The sequence below is a fragment of the Chanos chanos genome, chromosome 8 (genome assembly GCF_902362185.1).
Source record: "Chanos chanos chromosome 8, fChaCha1.1, whole genome shotgun sequence".
Classification (NCBI taxonomy): domain Eukaryota; kingdom Metazoa; phylum Chordata; class Actinopteri; order Gonorynchiformes; family Chanidae; genus Chanos; species Chanos chanos.
The window spans coordinates 35,357,592-35,373,653 of NC_044502.1; the positions used below are offsets into that span (position 1 = coordinate 35,357,592).

The following is a 16,062-nucleotide window of genomic DNA, read 5'->3' on the forward strand; positions in this document are numbered from 1 at the left end:
TTTGCACATCAGCTAGATAGAGCTTTGATTATTGTATTATATGACAAATTAGTTTATAAGAATTTAGCGGCAGCAAGTATCATCAAATTCAGTGAAATATCCAGGAAGGCTGTCTCTCTTTGAAAGACTGTGAAAGGCTGACATACTGTACGAGGTACATTATAATACATTATATTTCATAGGACAATAATACATGTCTTTCTTCTGTATTCCTCTTAGAATGACCAGCTTGGTAGAGGAGGTTCCAGAGGACCTAAAGGATATCCAGGCCTAGCTGGAGAAAATGTATGCCTGATCATTTACTCTTATTCCACCAGGACACTGTCCATATCCATCTGCTCTGCTTTTTTTTCTGACTGAACCTCAAATGTGTGGACCAGCTACAGTGTACAATTTAAAACCGTCTTTGATGTTGTTGCATGAAAAAATAAGTCTGTTTATTTCTGCATTTTAGGGGGCTTCAGGACCAGTTGGGCCCCCCGGGCCAGATGTGAGTACTTCTGGAGTGGAGATGGATGGTTGACATGTATTTAGGTTAAAAAGCTGGAAGGGTCAGGAAGAGGCCGAAACATTAAGACAGTCCTTCTACTTTATTTTAGCACATCAGCGCTGCTTACATTATGGGATTTTCCCTCTTTTTTTTTTTTTTTTTTTTCGAATGTATGGACAATGAATTGATAAGTTTGTTATGCATCATAGATATTCCAGAGGGAATGAGACATTTCCTACTACATACAACATTTTAATGCAGAGAGAATTAAATCCATGCAGCATTTAATTAAACAAATTCAACCAGGGCTGGATGATTTATTTTATATCTGGCTGATCATTTTTATAGCTCTTTATAATTCAGATCTGCTGTGCATGATTCAAAATACTAACACAAAGAAATGATACAGGAACACTGTTCTATTTTCAGGAATGTGAAATCTTGGAAATCATTAAGAAGCTTTGCTGTAAGTAAGAGGAAATACATATGGCCTTGTTTGTCTCTAAGAATTCTTTGGCTTTGATTTGGTACTGAGACACATTCGCACTTCATAATTCATACTCATCATACTTGATAATTGCTGTGTTTAACTGCAATCAAACAAACATCAAACAAAATTGAGTGTAATTAAATTTGCAAATTATTATAGGACTGAAATACATAATGCAATGCTCCATTCACTAACATCAAGGCAATGGCCCAGTGTCTGATACTGAATTTGCTAGGTGTTATGTCCTTGTTTTATTATTGCTGAAGTAACTGGTGACCACACAATACCATCAACTGCCAATCCTGGGCTGAAAAATAAACAGTTGTGTAAAGATTTTTTCATGAATTCTATTAAGAAATATGATTGCTGGCATTTGTTAGCACGATGAACCGCGTTAACTGTACTGTTGATTTTTGTGTTTCAGCATGCTGTGGTGAGTATCAGGACTTGGAGCTATGCTCTTATTTTGTTTTTTGTTTTTCTATGATGGAAACTACCTTTGTGTGTCCTTAGTCCTTAAAGACTAAAAATTACTCTTAACGATACTCTAGTCATCATAATGACTAAATAAACCTGTGGTTTATTGTGACCTCCTCTTTATGGTGCAGACTGTGAATGTGAACCTGTTAAGCTCCTTTTCATACTGGATAGCTCAGAGAGCGTGGGCCTCCAAAATTTCACACTGGAAAAACAGTTCATCATTCGCATTATCAACAAAATAACTCAGTTTAGTAAGGATAAGGTAAGTGTGTTGAGTTTCACTCAAAAAATGGTAAATGATGAAGACAAATCCTCAAATAGTTTAAATCTGCCTGAAAAGAGACTATGTTCTTCTGTAAAGTTTAGTTCCTCACTCACAGACTGTATAATCCAAAATATCATGCATTCAAAACTATTCAAATTCACACTTTTGCCCCAAATCTCTAAACGCATGCTGGCTAGAACTCTTATTTCACTAACTTGTCCATTTTCTTTAGGAAATAATTGTTTACATATGGCAGCCAGTCTCTGGCCTTGAGAAAACAAAGTTATCATTAACCCTTAATGTTAATGTTAACAAGGCTCAGGCTTCCTGTTTTTTGTATGACTTTCAAAAGCTGTTTTGGTTTCAGGCTAAACAAATGTGCCATAAGAAAATTTGTAGTGTGTAGTGGTTTTGTACAGAGGAAGGTACACTTATGTTTATAAGAACTTCTACTCTCCTCTCTTCTGTGTTTGTGTTAAGAATGAACCGGGCTCAAGAGTGGGAATAGTTCAGTACAGTCATGAGGGAACCCAGGAGCTTGTGTCCATGGAGGACCCTAGTATTACTACATTGTCTCAGCTCAAAAGGTTAGACACTTCAGTCGCCTTCCACCTCTGCTCTACCTTAACCTGTACCTTACCCCTTACCCCAGGGTAAGGAAGTAGCATATGCTTGAAAGAGAAACTGAAAGATGCAACTTGACTGACACTTGTGACGCTGTTCACAGCAAGGTGAAGAACTTAGGCTGGATTGCTGGAGGTACCTATACGGGGGAGGCCCTCGATTTTGCCCGAAAGGCATTTGGTAATTTTCAGGATGCCCGTAAATTGGCCATAGTGCTGACGGATGGTAGATCAGATACACGGGACTCTAAGCCTCTGTCCTCTCTGTGCAACGTTCCTAATATCAAGGTGAGTCGTTTTTTTCTAGAAATGTCTGAAACTTCAATTTATGTCAGAAATTTATTTGACCTTATCTTTTTTCCTTAAGTGTTTTTTCAGTGAATGGATTCATTAAATTCAAGCTAACTTTAATTGAATGGAAGAAATAATAATTACTACAGTCTAATGTCTGTTACCTTGTGTATATGTTCAGCATAATACTGTAAGTCAAATAATGAATGCTGACAACAACAACAACAACAACAACAACAAAATAACAGTCTTCACAGAAACAATTACCAGACTCAACTGTTGGCTTTATCTTATAATTCCTCAGTTTGTGACAGTATCCCTACAACTGGCTTTAGCAGGGAAATGCATATTCTGTCTTCACAGGTGGTGGGTATTGGTATTGGAGATGTCTTTCGCAGGGCTCCTCACACAACTATGCTGCAGGAGATCACCTGCCAAAATACAAATGCACCAGGACTCTACCTTAATATCACTGACTACTCTCAGCTTCTGGAGGAGTCCTTCTTCAATAATGTGACTGCTTATATATGCCAAGGCAAGGCCAAGTTTCTCCATGTACTGTTTTTTTCTCATATCCAACATCCAACATCTCAGAGAGTCAGCATGAACCTTTAAGTGGTATTGAATACTATTAAGATTTACTTCTATGTGGGTTTCATATATATAATGGAGTAAACAGGTACTTTATCTAAACACTGCATTTAACAACTTGATGCAGTGGCATCATGTTATGAAACAAATGAATGAAACTCCCCAACTGAGGCATTAGTGACATTCTTTAGGGAAAGTAAACTTTTTTTGTGTGATGCTTATTCCAGTTTCTTTGCATTTCAGATAAGAAGTGCTTGGATTACAAATGCCCAGGTAAGGAAGGTCCTACTAATATCAATTTCCATTAAAAATATTAGGACACACATGTCTATATCAGTTTATTTTGTCATAACAGCACTGAAAAAGACATTGTCTTCTTCCAGCTGACTTTAAGACTGCCGCTGACATTGTCTTCATGCTGGATGGGTCATCTAGTGTTGGTCTGAAGAACTTTGACAGTTCAAAGGAGTTTGTAATGAATATGGCCAGTAGGCTCCTGTCTTCAAATGAGGGTGGGCTCTTGCGCCTGTCAGTCATGCAGTATAGTAATACCCAGCGACAAAGGGTTGAGGTCCCTTTTACCAGCCAAGCAGAGGATGTACGGTCCAGGCTTAAAAGCATCCGCTATATGGACAAGGGAACAGACCTCCCAGCTGCCCTGGCTTTCGTCACTGGAATGATCCAGAAAGCAGGACGGCGCAATGCTGCTTGGAGGGTGGTCATTTTTACTGATGGCAGGTCTGTGTCTACAGTACGAGCTGACCTTCCCAAAGCTGCAGCGTCTGCACGAGCTCAGAAGATAGAGGTGCTGGCTCTCACCGTGGGTGACCTCTATGATGAAACTGGTGTCTCCCAGCTGGTTACTGGACAAGCTGACAACTTTGATTACCGTTATGTGGACAGTCACGTACAACAGGTCATGCACTATAGTGATCTGGCCAGAGAGACAGTCCAGCGAAGTCTGGCTAGGAGGCTGTCTCAAGCTTAAATGATTATCGTATGTTTCTGGAATATATTGAGAGGGTGTAAAATGTGTTTAAGAGATTTACAGAAAAGAGCGATTCGATAAAGAAATGTTAAAATTTGCGGTGGAACAGATAGTTTAACGTCATTGAAATACTTTAGCTCATTTGTCTCATTTAATTTGTACTTTTGCATGTGTGGGAATAGCGTTGTAATAGTTCGATCAAACGAGTTATTGTGGTGGTTACAAAGTAAAATCCCTTTGAAACTCACGAACTCTGTCTTAATCTATTTTTTCTTGTAATTGGAGTACATTTTACTGTAAAAAAAATTACTGTAAATACTGTAAAATAATTACACAGTCATTCTCATTCATAATCGTTTGACTCGGTGACGCATCTTTCCCAGAACGTGCGGATTTCCCCACCTGCCTGATTTGATGACGAGCTGTGACAACTAGAGGTAACGCCTACCTACCCGGAAGTAAAGAATATAGGTTTGTTATGACAAGTAGAGTTTGTTATTTACTATAATAAGGGAGAAAGTTGTTCTGTAAATTATGCTGAAATACCGCTGTCCTATTTGAGGGGACTACATCGATAACTTAGGCGAGTTTTAACGCATTTCTATAGGTGACTCGCGATTCGGTGACAGCTTGAACCAGCTGGGTTACGTTAACATTAGCTTACTAGCTTTGAAATATCAAAGACCGAAGTCAAAGTTTGTCAGTTAGAAACATGAAGCTTTTGTGTTAAATACAAGTCCTGGAGAGAATTCACCTTCATCTACTGAAGAGTGAAAAAAATGGATTGTACGGTATTGGAGCACGACGCCGTGAAGTTTGCAAAATCGGCAGTGTTGTTTGACCAGAAGGGAAAGTATAATGAGGCCGTATTTTTCTATAAGGTAAGATGTCTGTTCGAATTTAGGAAGCTAGTGAACTGTATTATATGAGAAATAATCCACACCGATTTTAGTTTTCATTGTATTTATTTATATTTTTGATACGTCAACGCTGTGCATAAGAACCAGAGGCTTAGCGATATCAGCTGTCAAATATACGTGTTCTGAATGATATGTACGGGCATCTGTGTCGTCTTGAAAAAAAATATTGTCTCTCTTCCACATTTTACACACTGGCCACAACTCGGTTACATTAAAAAGTAATCGAAAATGAACTTGTGTAGAAACGCTTCTGTTGCTGTCATGTTCGATAATATTGAAGATAGATCATTGGAAATACCCTGACGTAACCTCCAAAATGCCGTAAACCACATTTAACTTTAACCTCAGAATTTACATTTACAGGCATTAGCATTCATGTCTTTCAGCTGATATGTGATAAAATTACCGTTGATGGTCTGTGTAGTCTAAAGTCTCTTGGCATAATGTAAATACTGTTAAATGTAACGTAAACCCCCTCTGATGTGTATAAACTGTTGTTTTGTTGTTTTGTTTTGTTTTGTTTCGTTTTCTCCAGGAGGCAGCTCAAGCGCTCATATATGCTGGCATGGCAGGATCCAAACTGGAAGGCATTCAGGACAAAGTGAACGAATACTTGGACAGAGTACAGGCTCTTCTCAGTGCTGGTTAGTATACAGCTACCACTGGACAACTGTAAAGAACTCCATTCCTAATTTTCTCCAAGACACACCTACCAAAAACTCACACATAGGCAGCTCTATTTGATTATGGGTGTGAGTTGCATCCTGGATTTGATGATGACGTAGGTCAGAATGGTGCTTAGTCGTGTCACTGTAAACTAGAGGAATGTGCATTCCATTTTGTATTTAAAAGAATCTGAGCTGAATACAAGTTGAAGTCTTCTCACTTTCGTTTTTGTGTGTAACCCATGGGAGAACATAAGCTTCTTCTATGCTTTTTATACGAAATAATATGTATAGCAATATTTGCCACTCCTGGAATATTTTTCAAACCCATATTTACCATTTTTGTAACAAATAATAGCTGAGATAATGTGCATAATATTGTATGATTTGCAGTTTTATCTCAGTATAATAGTCAGTTTGTTTAAACTTGCAATCACTGCCTTTTTACCTCCTAGTGCAATTTTAACACATCAAATGTGTGTTGATTTAATAAGTTCAAGCACAGAGTACTGACCCTTTGAAAACCAAGCATCAGTTGGACTTGGAGCGGGCTTACTTTCTGGTGACACAGGCCTTTGAGGAGGATGAGAAAGCCAACAGCGATGAGGCTATTGAGCTCTACACGCAGGCTGTGGAGCTGTGCATACAAGCGGTGGGTCTGAATTTCCAATGAGAGAATGTATCTGAAATAGTATATGTCAGTCCTGGTCAGCATATGTAGAGAAAACACATGTCCGTTTAATACGGAGTCTGATAGAACTGAAGAAAATAAATTAATTTTACAGGGCCCAGGTGCCATACTACATTCAGCGAAAACTGCAGTGTCATACAGTGAATACAATTTTGAAAGTGCTTCCTCATTTATACTCCTTGAACCCTACGCAAATATTGCGGACAGTGTTCCAAACTGTGAAATAACAGAAGGGGAAAGTGTAAAATAACAGAAGAAGGGAAAAACTGCATGAAAATATTTGTTAAAAAAAAAAAAAAAGAGTTTGGTGTGCCAGGAATGTGAGGAGTATATTTAGGAGCTGACTAAAATAACAGGCATGTCATTTAAGTATGTGACTGGCAGTTGGGCACCTGTGTTCTGTTTTTATAAACTGCGGTACAGTAGTTTAAATAATATCTTCATTAGCATATAGTGCATAGATCTATGTCTATCTATATGTAGATTTTAGTCCACCGTTTCACCCCGAGACTTGTAGATCAACTGAAGTTCTTATTTTTACAAGGCTATCTTTGACAGTGGGTTTAAGCACACATATGTACAGCAAACACTACTCTTTGTCAACCAAGACTGTTTGTACAAATCTTTAGCACTTTTAATTTGTTTAATCCCAACTGTTAAAGTTTGATGCTGATCTGTCTGAGAGTCTGAAATTAAAATGAGTTAACCTGCATGTAGTTATCACATTAGTTTACCTTAAATTAGTTTTGAAATTGCTGCTAGTTTAGATGAGCTATCTCAGTTTCATAAATATATTTTTACATATATTTTATATATTTATATATATGCCTGTTAAGCTGTCAGTCTGATGACTGGAACAGGGTGTGTGGCCATACATAACCCCCTCTGATAGGCTTATTGATGACTTTGGTACTTAGAAGCTGCTCTGACTGTTGTTCAGTGAACTGTCTCTACTTTCTCTTTCTACCCAGTCTAATGAGACTACAGATCAAGCACTACAGGGCAAACTGAAGCAGCTAGCTCGTCAGGCGCTAGACAGGTGAGTTGGTCACTGTTGAAACATTGTACATATTTGCTGTAGTATAAATCAACCTGAAACGTGGACACTTTTCAAATTGCTGAAAGGTCTTAGATCTGCTGGATATTTGTGAAGGTCTTCTATCCGGTAAGCAATCTTCTGTCTTTTGCGTAAATGGTACTTTTTTTTTTTTTAGGGCAGAAGGACTGAAAAACGCCCTGACAAAATCCAGCACGCCCCAGGACAAGCCTTCCTCCTCAGCATCCAAACCTGCTGCCCAGGTGAAGCAGTACCTGCCCCTGGGGCCAGACTTCACCCTTCATGACCGGCCACAGCCTGTCAGAGCCGTGCAGTCCAGTGAGCCTCAGGGCCAGCGTTACACTGCCGAGGAGATAGAGGTGCTCAGGTATGCAACACACACTCAGTTCCCATAACAGCTACATACATTCCTGCAACAGTTTAGCTATGAAGTAATGAAGTAAGATTAAGTAGAGGCCTCTGCACTGTTCAGTATCTGTCTTCTTGTTATGTCGAAGCGGTTTGTATTGTTAATTGGAAAAGAAGCGTGGTGGTATAAGTCATTTTTGTCAGTTTAAATTTTTATGAAAATGGTCAAGAGTTTATAGTGTTGTCCATCATGATTTTAAAGTGGTCCCTGGTGTAATGTGTACTTCTTTCTTTACTTCATTTCAAAGGACCACCTCTAAGATAAATGGCATTGAATATGTGCCATTCATGAATGTTGACTTGAAGGAGCGCTTTGCCTTTCCTGTTCCATTTTCGTAAGTCAGTTTTTTATATTATAGATATATTTGTATGTATAAAAATTTACAAATGATTGAAGAGAGGTCTTCAAAAATGCCCTGAAACAGAAGTGACATGAAAGAAAGTTGGTTTGAAAGTTTGGTCCTTCATTGGATCTTTTTTAACTGCAGGGACAAACGTGGGAAGCTGGCTCTTTCCCCCAAACAGAAAGCCATTTTCTCTCGTTGGGTGCGGCCCGATGACATCTGCAATAACCCCACTATGATCTTCACTGTGTCCAGCTTCAGCATCAAACAGGTCAGACTAGACTGGACATTAGATATTATATTGCAGCACAAACCCCCGGCTTATGCTGTTTGGGACGATAGCTATGACACAATTAAACTCATACACACACACACACACACAAGTTTGTATTCATATCTAAGTGGGGAGCTCCCATTGACTCCCTGTTTCCTGTAACTAAAGAATACTAACTTATCTCTAGCCCTAACCCTAACCCTAACCATACCCAAAGAAATGTTTTGACACTTTTAGGTTTACCAATAACAACACTATGCTTTAGAAAAACTTTGTTGACTTAGTGGGGAACAGCCCCACACTGTCTCTGTTCCCCACACCATGAGTGTGCAGTCAGGTCGTGAGCCCTAGTAAGATAGCTTTACCTAAAACACTCTCTCTCTCTCCTTGAGACCACTTATTTCAGTGATAGCACTTCCTCTACAGGAATATTGCTGTTAATGTAAAAGAAGAATGTATCAGTAACTATGTTTACTTATTTCCTTTTTTTGAACAATTGTTCCCTTTTTGTGTCCTCAGACTGTAGTATCAGACTGTTCATTTGTGGCCTCACTGGCTATCAGTGCCGCATATGAGAGAAGATTCAACAAGAAACTAATCACGAGGTACAGTGGTCTTAATACTCAGCCATATTTACCCTGGTTTCCTCAGATTCCAATATTTCCTGTCTCTAATGTATCGACCCTCTAGAAAAAGACCCACTTAAAGGAGGAATAAACCCTAGTTTACTAGATAAACCTCCTAAATCCAGCACAAGGGTGTCTGGGTGATTAAATAGAGGTTCACTGATGTATTGTGTCTGGTTCTGGTTGTTTTGCAGCATTATCTACCCTCAGAATAGAAGAGGAGAGCCAGAGTATAACCCCTGTGGGAAGTACATGGTCAAACTGCACATCAACGGTGTGGCCAGAAAGGTAACAACACATATGGCCCTGTGACAAAAACACAACCTTTGTGATTAACACATACAAGGAAAGTTTTGTTATCAGGTTTTCATTCTTTCTTTCTTTTTCTTTCTTTCTTTCTTTCTTTCTTTCTTTCTTTCATTTTTAATAAGACTGTGATGCTGTGATGCATTGCAATTAAAAGTTCAGATCTTTATTTTCAGGTGATTATAGATGATTTTTTGCCAGTGGACCGTAATGGTGAGCTGCTCTGTTCCTACTCAAGCAACCGAAATGAGCTGTGGGTCTCACTAATAGAGAAGGCTTATATGAAAGTCATGGGAGGGTACGATTTTCCAGGCTCCAACTCAGTGAGTGTTCCTTCAGAAATCAAATTTGTAACAAAATACAGAGCATGCATACCAATATTTGCTGTGAAACCTGCACTATATGGAGTCCTCTATATACGACACCTTTATAACAGTTTTTGACCTTTATAACAGTTTTTTTTATTAATTTTTTTTTTTTGGTAGAATATTGATCTCCACGCTCTCACTGGCTGGATCCCAGAACGTATTGCAATGCACTCTGACAATCAGTCCTTCAGCAAGGATGACGTCTTCCGCATGCTTTACCAGAGGTAGGCTATCCAGTTATCTATGACACACCTATGCACATTAAGAGGATCAAAGATTTTTTTGCTTGATCAACTAAAGGAAAAAGGACTTCATTCCTATAGTATGTTTGCTCGCATGATTAAGAAATGTCTGATATGCTTATGTTTATGGTCTAGTTGTAGTTTCATGCTGCTCATAGTTACAGTGCTCTTTTAAGAAACTTACTCTCAGTAGCTCTGATAGTGAGATTTATTAATGTGCCTGTTTCTCTGAAATCCATCACCACAGGTTTCACAAGGGAGACGTGCTTATCACTACAGCAACAGGGGTAATGACTGAGGAGGAGGGTGAGAGGTGGGGCCTGGTACCCACACACGCTTACGCTGTTCTGGATATCAGAGAATACAAGGTGTGTTTAAGGTTTTGTTTTTTTGTTTTTTTTTATTAGTGTAAAGGCAAGAGTGACAGCAAATGTGCTAACATCAATGTTAAAGGTCAGGGTTCACTGACGTTGTTACTAGCTGTAGCTTCTCCTGCAATGTTAGATCAGTCCCTCAAATCCGCTGCTAATATCATAGCTCCTCTCTTCTGGTCTCAGGGAAAACGCTTCCTGCAGCTAAAGAATCCTTGGAGCCATCTCAGGTGGAAAGGCCGTTACAGCGAAAGGGATGAGAAAAACTGGACTCCAGATCTACTGAAGTACCTCAACTTTGACCCCAAAACTGCTCAGAAGTTTGATAACGGTAAGAAAACAAACACTGATAGGGGCTACTGGGGTATGGTACTCGGTACCAGATTGGACCGCAGCAGACCTGATTTGTCACTTGGCTGTGTTTCAGGGGTATTCTGGATTATCTGGGAAGACCTGTGCCAATACTATGACGTCATTTACTTGAGCTGGAATCCTAGTCTTTTCAAGGAGTCTTCCTGCATTCATAGGTCAGCCTAATAACCATCATATGCGAACATTTTATGCACTGGTCCCCTAGGAGACAAAGCTGTCTGTGTGTGTCTGTGAAATTAAGCCAGAACATCTGTTATTTGACTTTGCAGTAGCTGGGATGCAAAACAAGGGCCAGTCAAGGATGCCTATAGCTTGGCCAATAACCCTCAGTACAAGCTGGAGATACAATGTCCACAGGGAGGCGCTGCAGTCTGGGTACTGCTCACCAGACACATCACTGACAAGGTATAGAATCAATTTTAAACGTATTTGACTCCATGAAATGCGATGCAACTCTGCTTTTACTGTGAGACCTCATGTCTGTCATTTGCCCTGTAGGATGACTTTGCTCAAAATCGGGAATTCATCACCTTAGTTGTTTACAAGACTGATGGAAAGAAAGTGTACTATCCAGGTAAGTATTAAACAGCCCACACTGTCATAGAACATGTATGTGAAAACCTTTGTCATCTACCTATACAACTTTATCATTGTAGGAACATAAGGTTAGAAATGTACATATTTGATGGTCAGAAATTTAAAAAGCCAGATTTTGCTGTGCTCTTCTCGTACTTTATGGTTTTTCAGTTCATGACACAATAGCTTGTATTGCTTTGCAGCAACAGTCTCCTCTTAATAGACTCATGGATCCCTTTATTGTGTTAGATATTTCCTGTGAGTCAGTGTGCAGATGTGTTTTACAGATTTTGTCCAACTTATATTGTCTTCCACCTTACAGCCGACCCACCGCCCTATATTGATGGTATCAGGATCAATAGCCCCCACTACCTAACCAAAATAAAGCTGACCAGTCCTGGCACTCACACCTTTACTCTAGTGGTGTCCCAGTACGAAAAGCAGAACACTATCAACTACACGCTACGGGTGAGTTCAGAGTCTTAACTGCTGCACACGTACAGTGACTGTATAAAAGTAATTCTCTGCCATGAGAGGAGGGACTGTGGATGTGTAAGATCTGACAGGTTCAGAAGTCTTGCACTGATGCAGTGGTGCAGAGATTTGCATGAGTTGGGAAAACTTGATGTCTCCGGTGAGAAACAGAGAAAAAGGAGAGACAGGGAGAGAGGAGAGAAGAAAAGATGAAACACAACCCAGAATGGTAAAGTGAAATAGCAGGAGAGAATTTTTTTTTTTTTTAAATTCTCAATGTTAGTATGTGTCACTGTCAGAAAGTATGATTTTTTTAGAAGGGTGTGTCAACACAACAGACTCTGCCTAGGGCTACATGTTTGATACCTTTCAGAGTGAGGCACTTCTAAACGTTGCAATATCTCTCTTATTGTGTGTGTAGAGTTTGGACCACTTTGTGCATATAGAAATATATGAAACACCTACACGCGTTTGTGTGTATGTCAGAAAGTGTGGAGGTTCAGTCATAAGTAGTCTTTTCAGAGTAGTCTTTTCATCAGATTTAAAATTACTAATGAAAAAGAGAGCCTTCCTCTTCATAATGCATCAGATTAAATGTTGAATAAATAAATATCCTTAGTACTGACACCACTCTAAATGTTACTGTTCTTTCATCAGGTGTACTCTGTGTGCAAGTTTAATTTCTCCAAAATACCATCACCCTTCACACATAACAAAAGGGTAAGTTTGCATATATAGACCTCCAATCAACAGAATATTAATACTCTTAACATAACCAGTACGTGTTTACCGAGATTATTGCTATTCAAAGACATGGTTTTGTGTGTTTCTTTGTCTCTGACTCAATATACAGATAAATGGTCAGTGGAAGGGGGCCAGTGCAGGGGGATGTGGAAATTATAAGGACTCATACAAACACAACCCAATCTATCAGTTGAACCTGGAGAAATCAGGTCCCCTGCTTGTCGAGCTTAGAGGCTCCAGGTGAGTGTGGAATTTTACAAGTGCCCACTGGATGGCGCATAACACTGCAAAAAAAAAAATTCTCCAAGTCGCAATGCGCAAGCTGCTGAGGTCTTTATTTGAGCTCGGTACATATTTTTGTGCAATGCTGTTGTGTGTTTGAAAATCATTTCTGAAACACACTAAAATGTCCTCTAATGACAGTGGGCTGTGCTGTTGATCATCTATGGAACTATAAAAGATGCACATATTTCATTATATCTAGAAACTAAACATTAAGAGAATTCCTGGACTTTTATGGATCTCATCAGCGCACCATTAACTTCAGATTAACCCTCAGTCAACGTCATATGACAAAGCAAAAGAAGAACGCTTGAGTCGGTAATGTTGTGTAATTGAGGAGAACTTTGTCTCAGTTACTAATTGTTTATGAATACTCCCCCACACACCAACAGAAGGCCTGTTGACATTCAGAAACGGTGATTATTCTGCCATAGTAATAACAGAGTGTCACTACTCATTTGTTGTTGGGTTTTTTTTCTTTGTGACACTGCTGCTCTCTCTCTCTCTCTCCTTCTCTCTCTCTCTCTCTCTCTTTCTCATGCTGTAAGCAGTAAAGTGTATTATCTATGTAAAGAGAGGATATGTTTCGATTGAAATTTTGGATTGTCCCTTTCAGGCAGTACAGTGTGGGCTTCGAGGTTCTGACCGTATCCACAGTTGGAGAGCCAGGACCGTCGGGCTTCCAGAGAAAAAGCAGCGGAGATTACCGGTAAAAACCTGCTCTCTGCAGTGGAGAGGCTGATCCAAAGTCAAGCCCCCCCCTTAGCAGATGCAAGCTAGAATGGAGGGAGGTGGAGTGTGGGTGGAAGAGGTTAAGAGCTGACGCTGGCTCTCATTGTTGAGGCTAGACAACAGGGATCCTGACTGTTAGATTAAAATTCATGAAAGCATTATGACTGCCTCCCAGATTCAGGGTACATGTTCTCCTCAGTGTTCGTTCTCATCTGAGTGCGCCTTTGACATGTGGAGATCCTGCACATGTGTTGACAGTGTGTGTGTGATGTGTGATATGACTTTTTTTTTCCATTATCACGCTTTTCCTCTGATTTCATGCATGTTGGCAAAAAGGGTAAGACCATTAGGACTTGGACATGGGGATGTTACAGCAGAATATGTGAAGGAGTTAGTCTGAAAGAAAATCCATGATATGGATTCTTGATTTCTGTCATTGTAAAGTCTTTGTAAATCGTCATTCCTTGGAGTAATCAAAAAGACTGATTTTAAAGGATGTTCTTGTGGGACAATGACATCTCATACTCATCACACATCATACTAACATCTCCTCTTCTTCTGCTCTCCTTGTCCTCAGATGTGGGTTCTGCTACTTGGAGTTGGAGCACGTCCCTGCCGGCATCTACAATGTCATCCCCACCACCTTCTTGCCCAAACAGGAGGGGCCTTTCTTCTTGGACATCAGCAGTGCTTCTCCACTGCGAGTGTCTCAGCTCCAGTGAGGAAGAGCTCGCCTCTCTCAGGCTGGGGGAGGGGGAGCACAGCCCAGCTGGATCCTTGGAGACTGTCCCAGTTTTCCTCGCAGCACGTCTGCTGTGGACCCGGGTCACTTCTGATGTCACTGCTCCATAAAATGATTTCTAATCTTTGGCTTGTGGTGGAAGACATTACTGTTTACCAAAAAAGACTGAATACAACCGAATGATGTGTTTACCAGAGCTACCAGTAGTTTGGCCATATCTCTTTGCCATAACATATATTTGAGATGTGGTCTCAGTGAGTATTTTCAGAGCGTTCTTGTGTCTGAAGTGCATGTAAACAGTGATCAGATATACACAGTTTTACTTTTTTGGCTGCTCAGAACTGTCGATGTGAAGGAGTCGGCACATGTGCACTTGACACAGACAAAGACATTTTTATTTTGACTCAGGAGACAGCAAGAAAACAATGATTTATTTTCTTTATTGTATCTTAATGATGTATTTTGATAGCGTGCAAGACTGCGGATCTGCAAAGCCGTGCCTGATGCACTGAGAGGTAACTGACTTTTTCAAAGGGCTTTTCCCAGAGTCATGTCAATGTTCTGTCTATGCCAGCTGGATGACTTTAAGTTCAGAACTGCTCTCCTCAGCAGAGTCCGAATCTGTTCAACCTCTCTGCAACCAAAAAGGCATTAACACACTCGCCTTTTGCAAACACCCTTTCACTTCAAAGATTTATCAGCACCTCTTGGGTAATGGATTGCCTCGCCATTACCCTTGTGTTTTTCTGTCCTTAACAATGTGTGACAGAATGTTGGCCACATCAATAATGTAAAAAACAATCAACAAGACGGTGCAAGATACTGTATGTGTGTAAGGTACTGTGTTCTCACGACCATTTTATTTCTTAAAGATGATGTTCATTAAACCAAGTAATAATGTTTTTCAGGAGAAGGTTATTTTCCATCTTGACGTCTGAAAGCTAATAATACTAGCTCTAATGCACTTCAGGTTTATTTTAATGTGGTCTTTGTCATTTATTTCGACTTGCTGCTAATTTGCTTAACATGATGTGTTTTTTTTTCCTCCTCTTAGAAAAGAGGCTGCTTTGTAATGAACTGGAGCCGTGGTGCATGTGTGCACATGTGTGTCATGGATAGTGAAAAGTATATGAAATTAGGTCTTTCATGGTAAGAACAGGCATCCTTTGAGAGTCAGCTGAGCCACTGGTCTCTGTTTTGTCTGGTTCTTTGAAAACGCTGTGCCATCAGACTATTACGGCCTTAACTGAAGTCACAGGACGCTGTGAAAACAACAGCGGTTGCTGGGGAAAAGATAGCATTTAAAAAAGAGAGAGAGAGAGAGGGTTTAAAAAAAAAAGAAAATTATTGTATTCAAACCTGTCCTCATAAATTACGGTTGGTGAATTTAAAAAAAAAAAAAAAAAAAAACAATGGTTCAAAGACAAATGTTCTCAGTAAGTGCACGAACATGAAGGCATGCCTGGTCTAGTCGAATGGTTTTAACCTCATTATACTCTCACCCTTTGCAGCCAGGCTGGTTACAGAGCCAAACCAAGATTTATTCAGGGGGTTGCTCCAAAGGATTTTTGTATCCAAAGCCAAAACACAAAACCTTGAGTGGTCGAACCATATTGAATTTCAGCAAGATCATACAGACCACATCCTTGT

At 39.8% G+C, this 16,062-nt stretch overlaps 2 protein-coding genes across 2 annotated transcripts in view; both read left to right on the forward strand.

Moving 5' to 3' along the window:
- The window catches only part of LOC115819637 (collagen alpha-1(VI) chain-like), a 28,342-nt gene extending 24,124 nt beyond the window's left edge, over positions 1 to 4,218 (forward strand). The window contains exons 21-30 of the mRNA XM_030783139.1: positions 220 to 285; positions 455 to 490; positions 920 to 956; positions 1,405 to 1,413; positions 1,589 to 1,722; positions 2,206 to 2,312; positions 2,453 to 2,628; positions 3,001 to 3,174; positions 3,474 to 3,503; positions 3,614 to 4,218. Coding sequence (XP_030638999.1) covers positions 220 to 285; positions 455 to 490; positions 920 to 956; positions 1,405 to 1,413; positions 1,589 to 1,722; positions 2,206 to 2,312; positions 2,453 to 2,628; positions 3,001 to 3,174; positions 3,474 to 3,503; positions 3,614 to 4,218 — 1,374 coding nt within the window. The remainder of the gene's footprint in view (positions 1 to 219; positions 286 to 454; positions 491 to 919; positions 957 to 1,404; positions 1,414 to 1,588; positions 1,723 to 2,205; positions 2,313 to 2,452; positions 2,629 to 3,000; positions 3,175 to 3,473; positions 3,504 to 3,613) is intronic.
- A 779-nt stretch (positions 4,219 to 4,997) lies between these two features.
- capn7 (calpain 7) lies at positions 4,998 to 15,288 on the forward strand. The gene is made up of 21 exons (XM_030781994.1): positions 4,998 to 5,099; positions 5,674 to 5,782; positions 6,298 to 6,455; positions 7,466 to 7,533; positions 7,709 to 7,918; positions 8,208 to 8,294; positions 8,448 to 8,574; positions 9,097 to 9,182; positions 9,398 to 9,491; positions 9,686 to 9,832; positions 9,995 to 10,101; positions 10,367 to 10,487; positions 10,677 to 10,821; positions 10,918 to 11,017; positions 11,132 to 11,267; positions 11,361 to 11,436; positions 11,761 to 11,906; positions 12,570 to 12,632; positions 12,766 to 12,896; positions 13,555 to 13,647; positions 14,248 to 15,288. The coding sequence occupies exons 1-21, from the start codon at positions 4,998 to 5,000 to the stop codon at positions 14,390 to 14,392; spliced, it is 2,451 nt and encodes an 816-aa protein (XP_030637854.1). The 3' UTR covers positions 14,393 to 15,288.
- Positions 15,289 to 16,062: the final 774 nt, after the last annotated feature.

Excerpts from the sequence above, each read along its gene's own strand:
- capn7 (XM_030781994.1), top strand. The coding sequence starts at position 4,998 with ATGGATTGTACGGTATTGGAGCACGACGCCGTGAAGTTTGCAAAATCG. Across the intron at positions 5,783-6,297 it reads ACAGGCTCTTCTCAGTGCTG|TTCAAGCACAGAGTACTGAC; the intron begins GTTAGTATACAG and ends TGATTTAATAAG. Across the intron at positions 9,833-9,994 it reads ATTTTCCAGGCTCCAACTCA|AATATTGATCTCCACGCTCT; the intron begins GTGAGTGTTCCT and ends TTTTTTTGGTAG.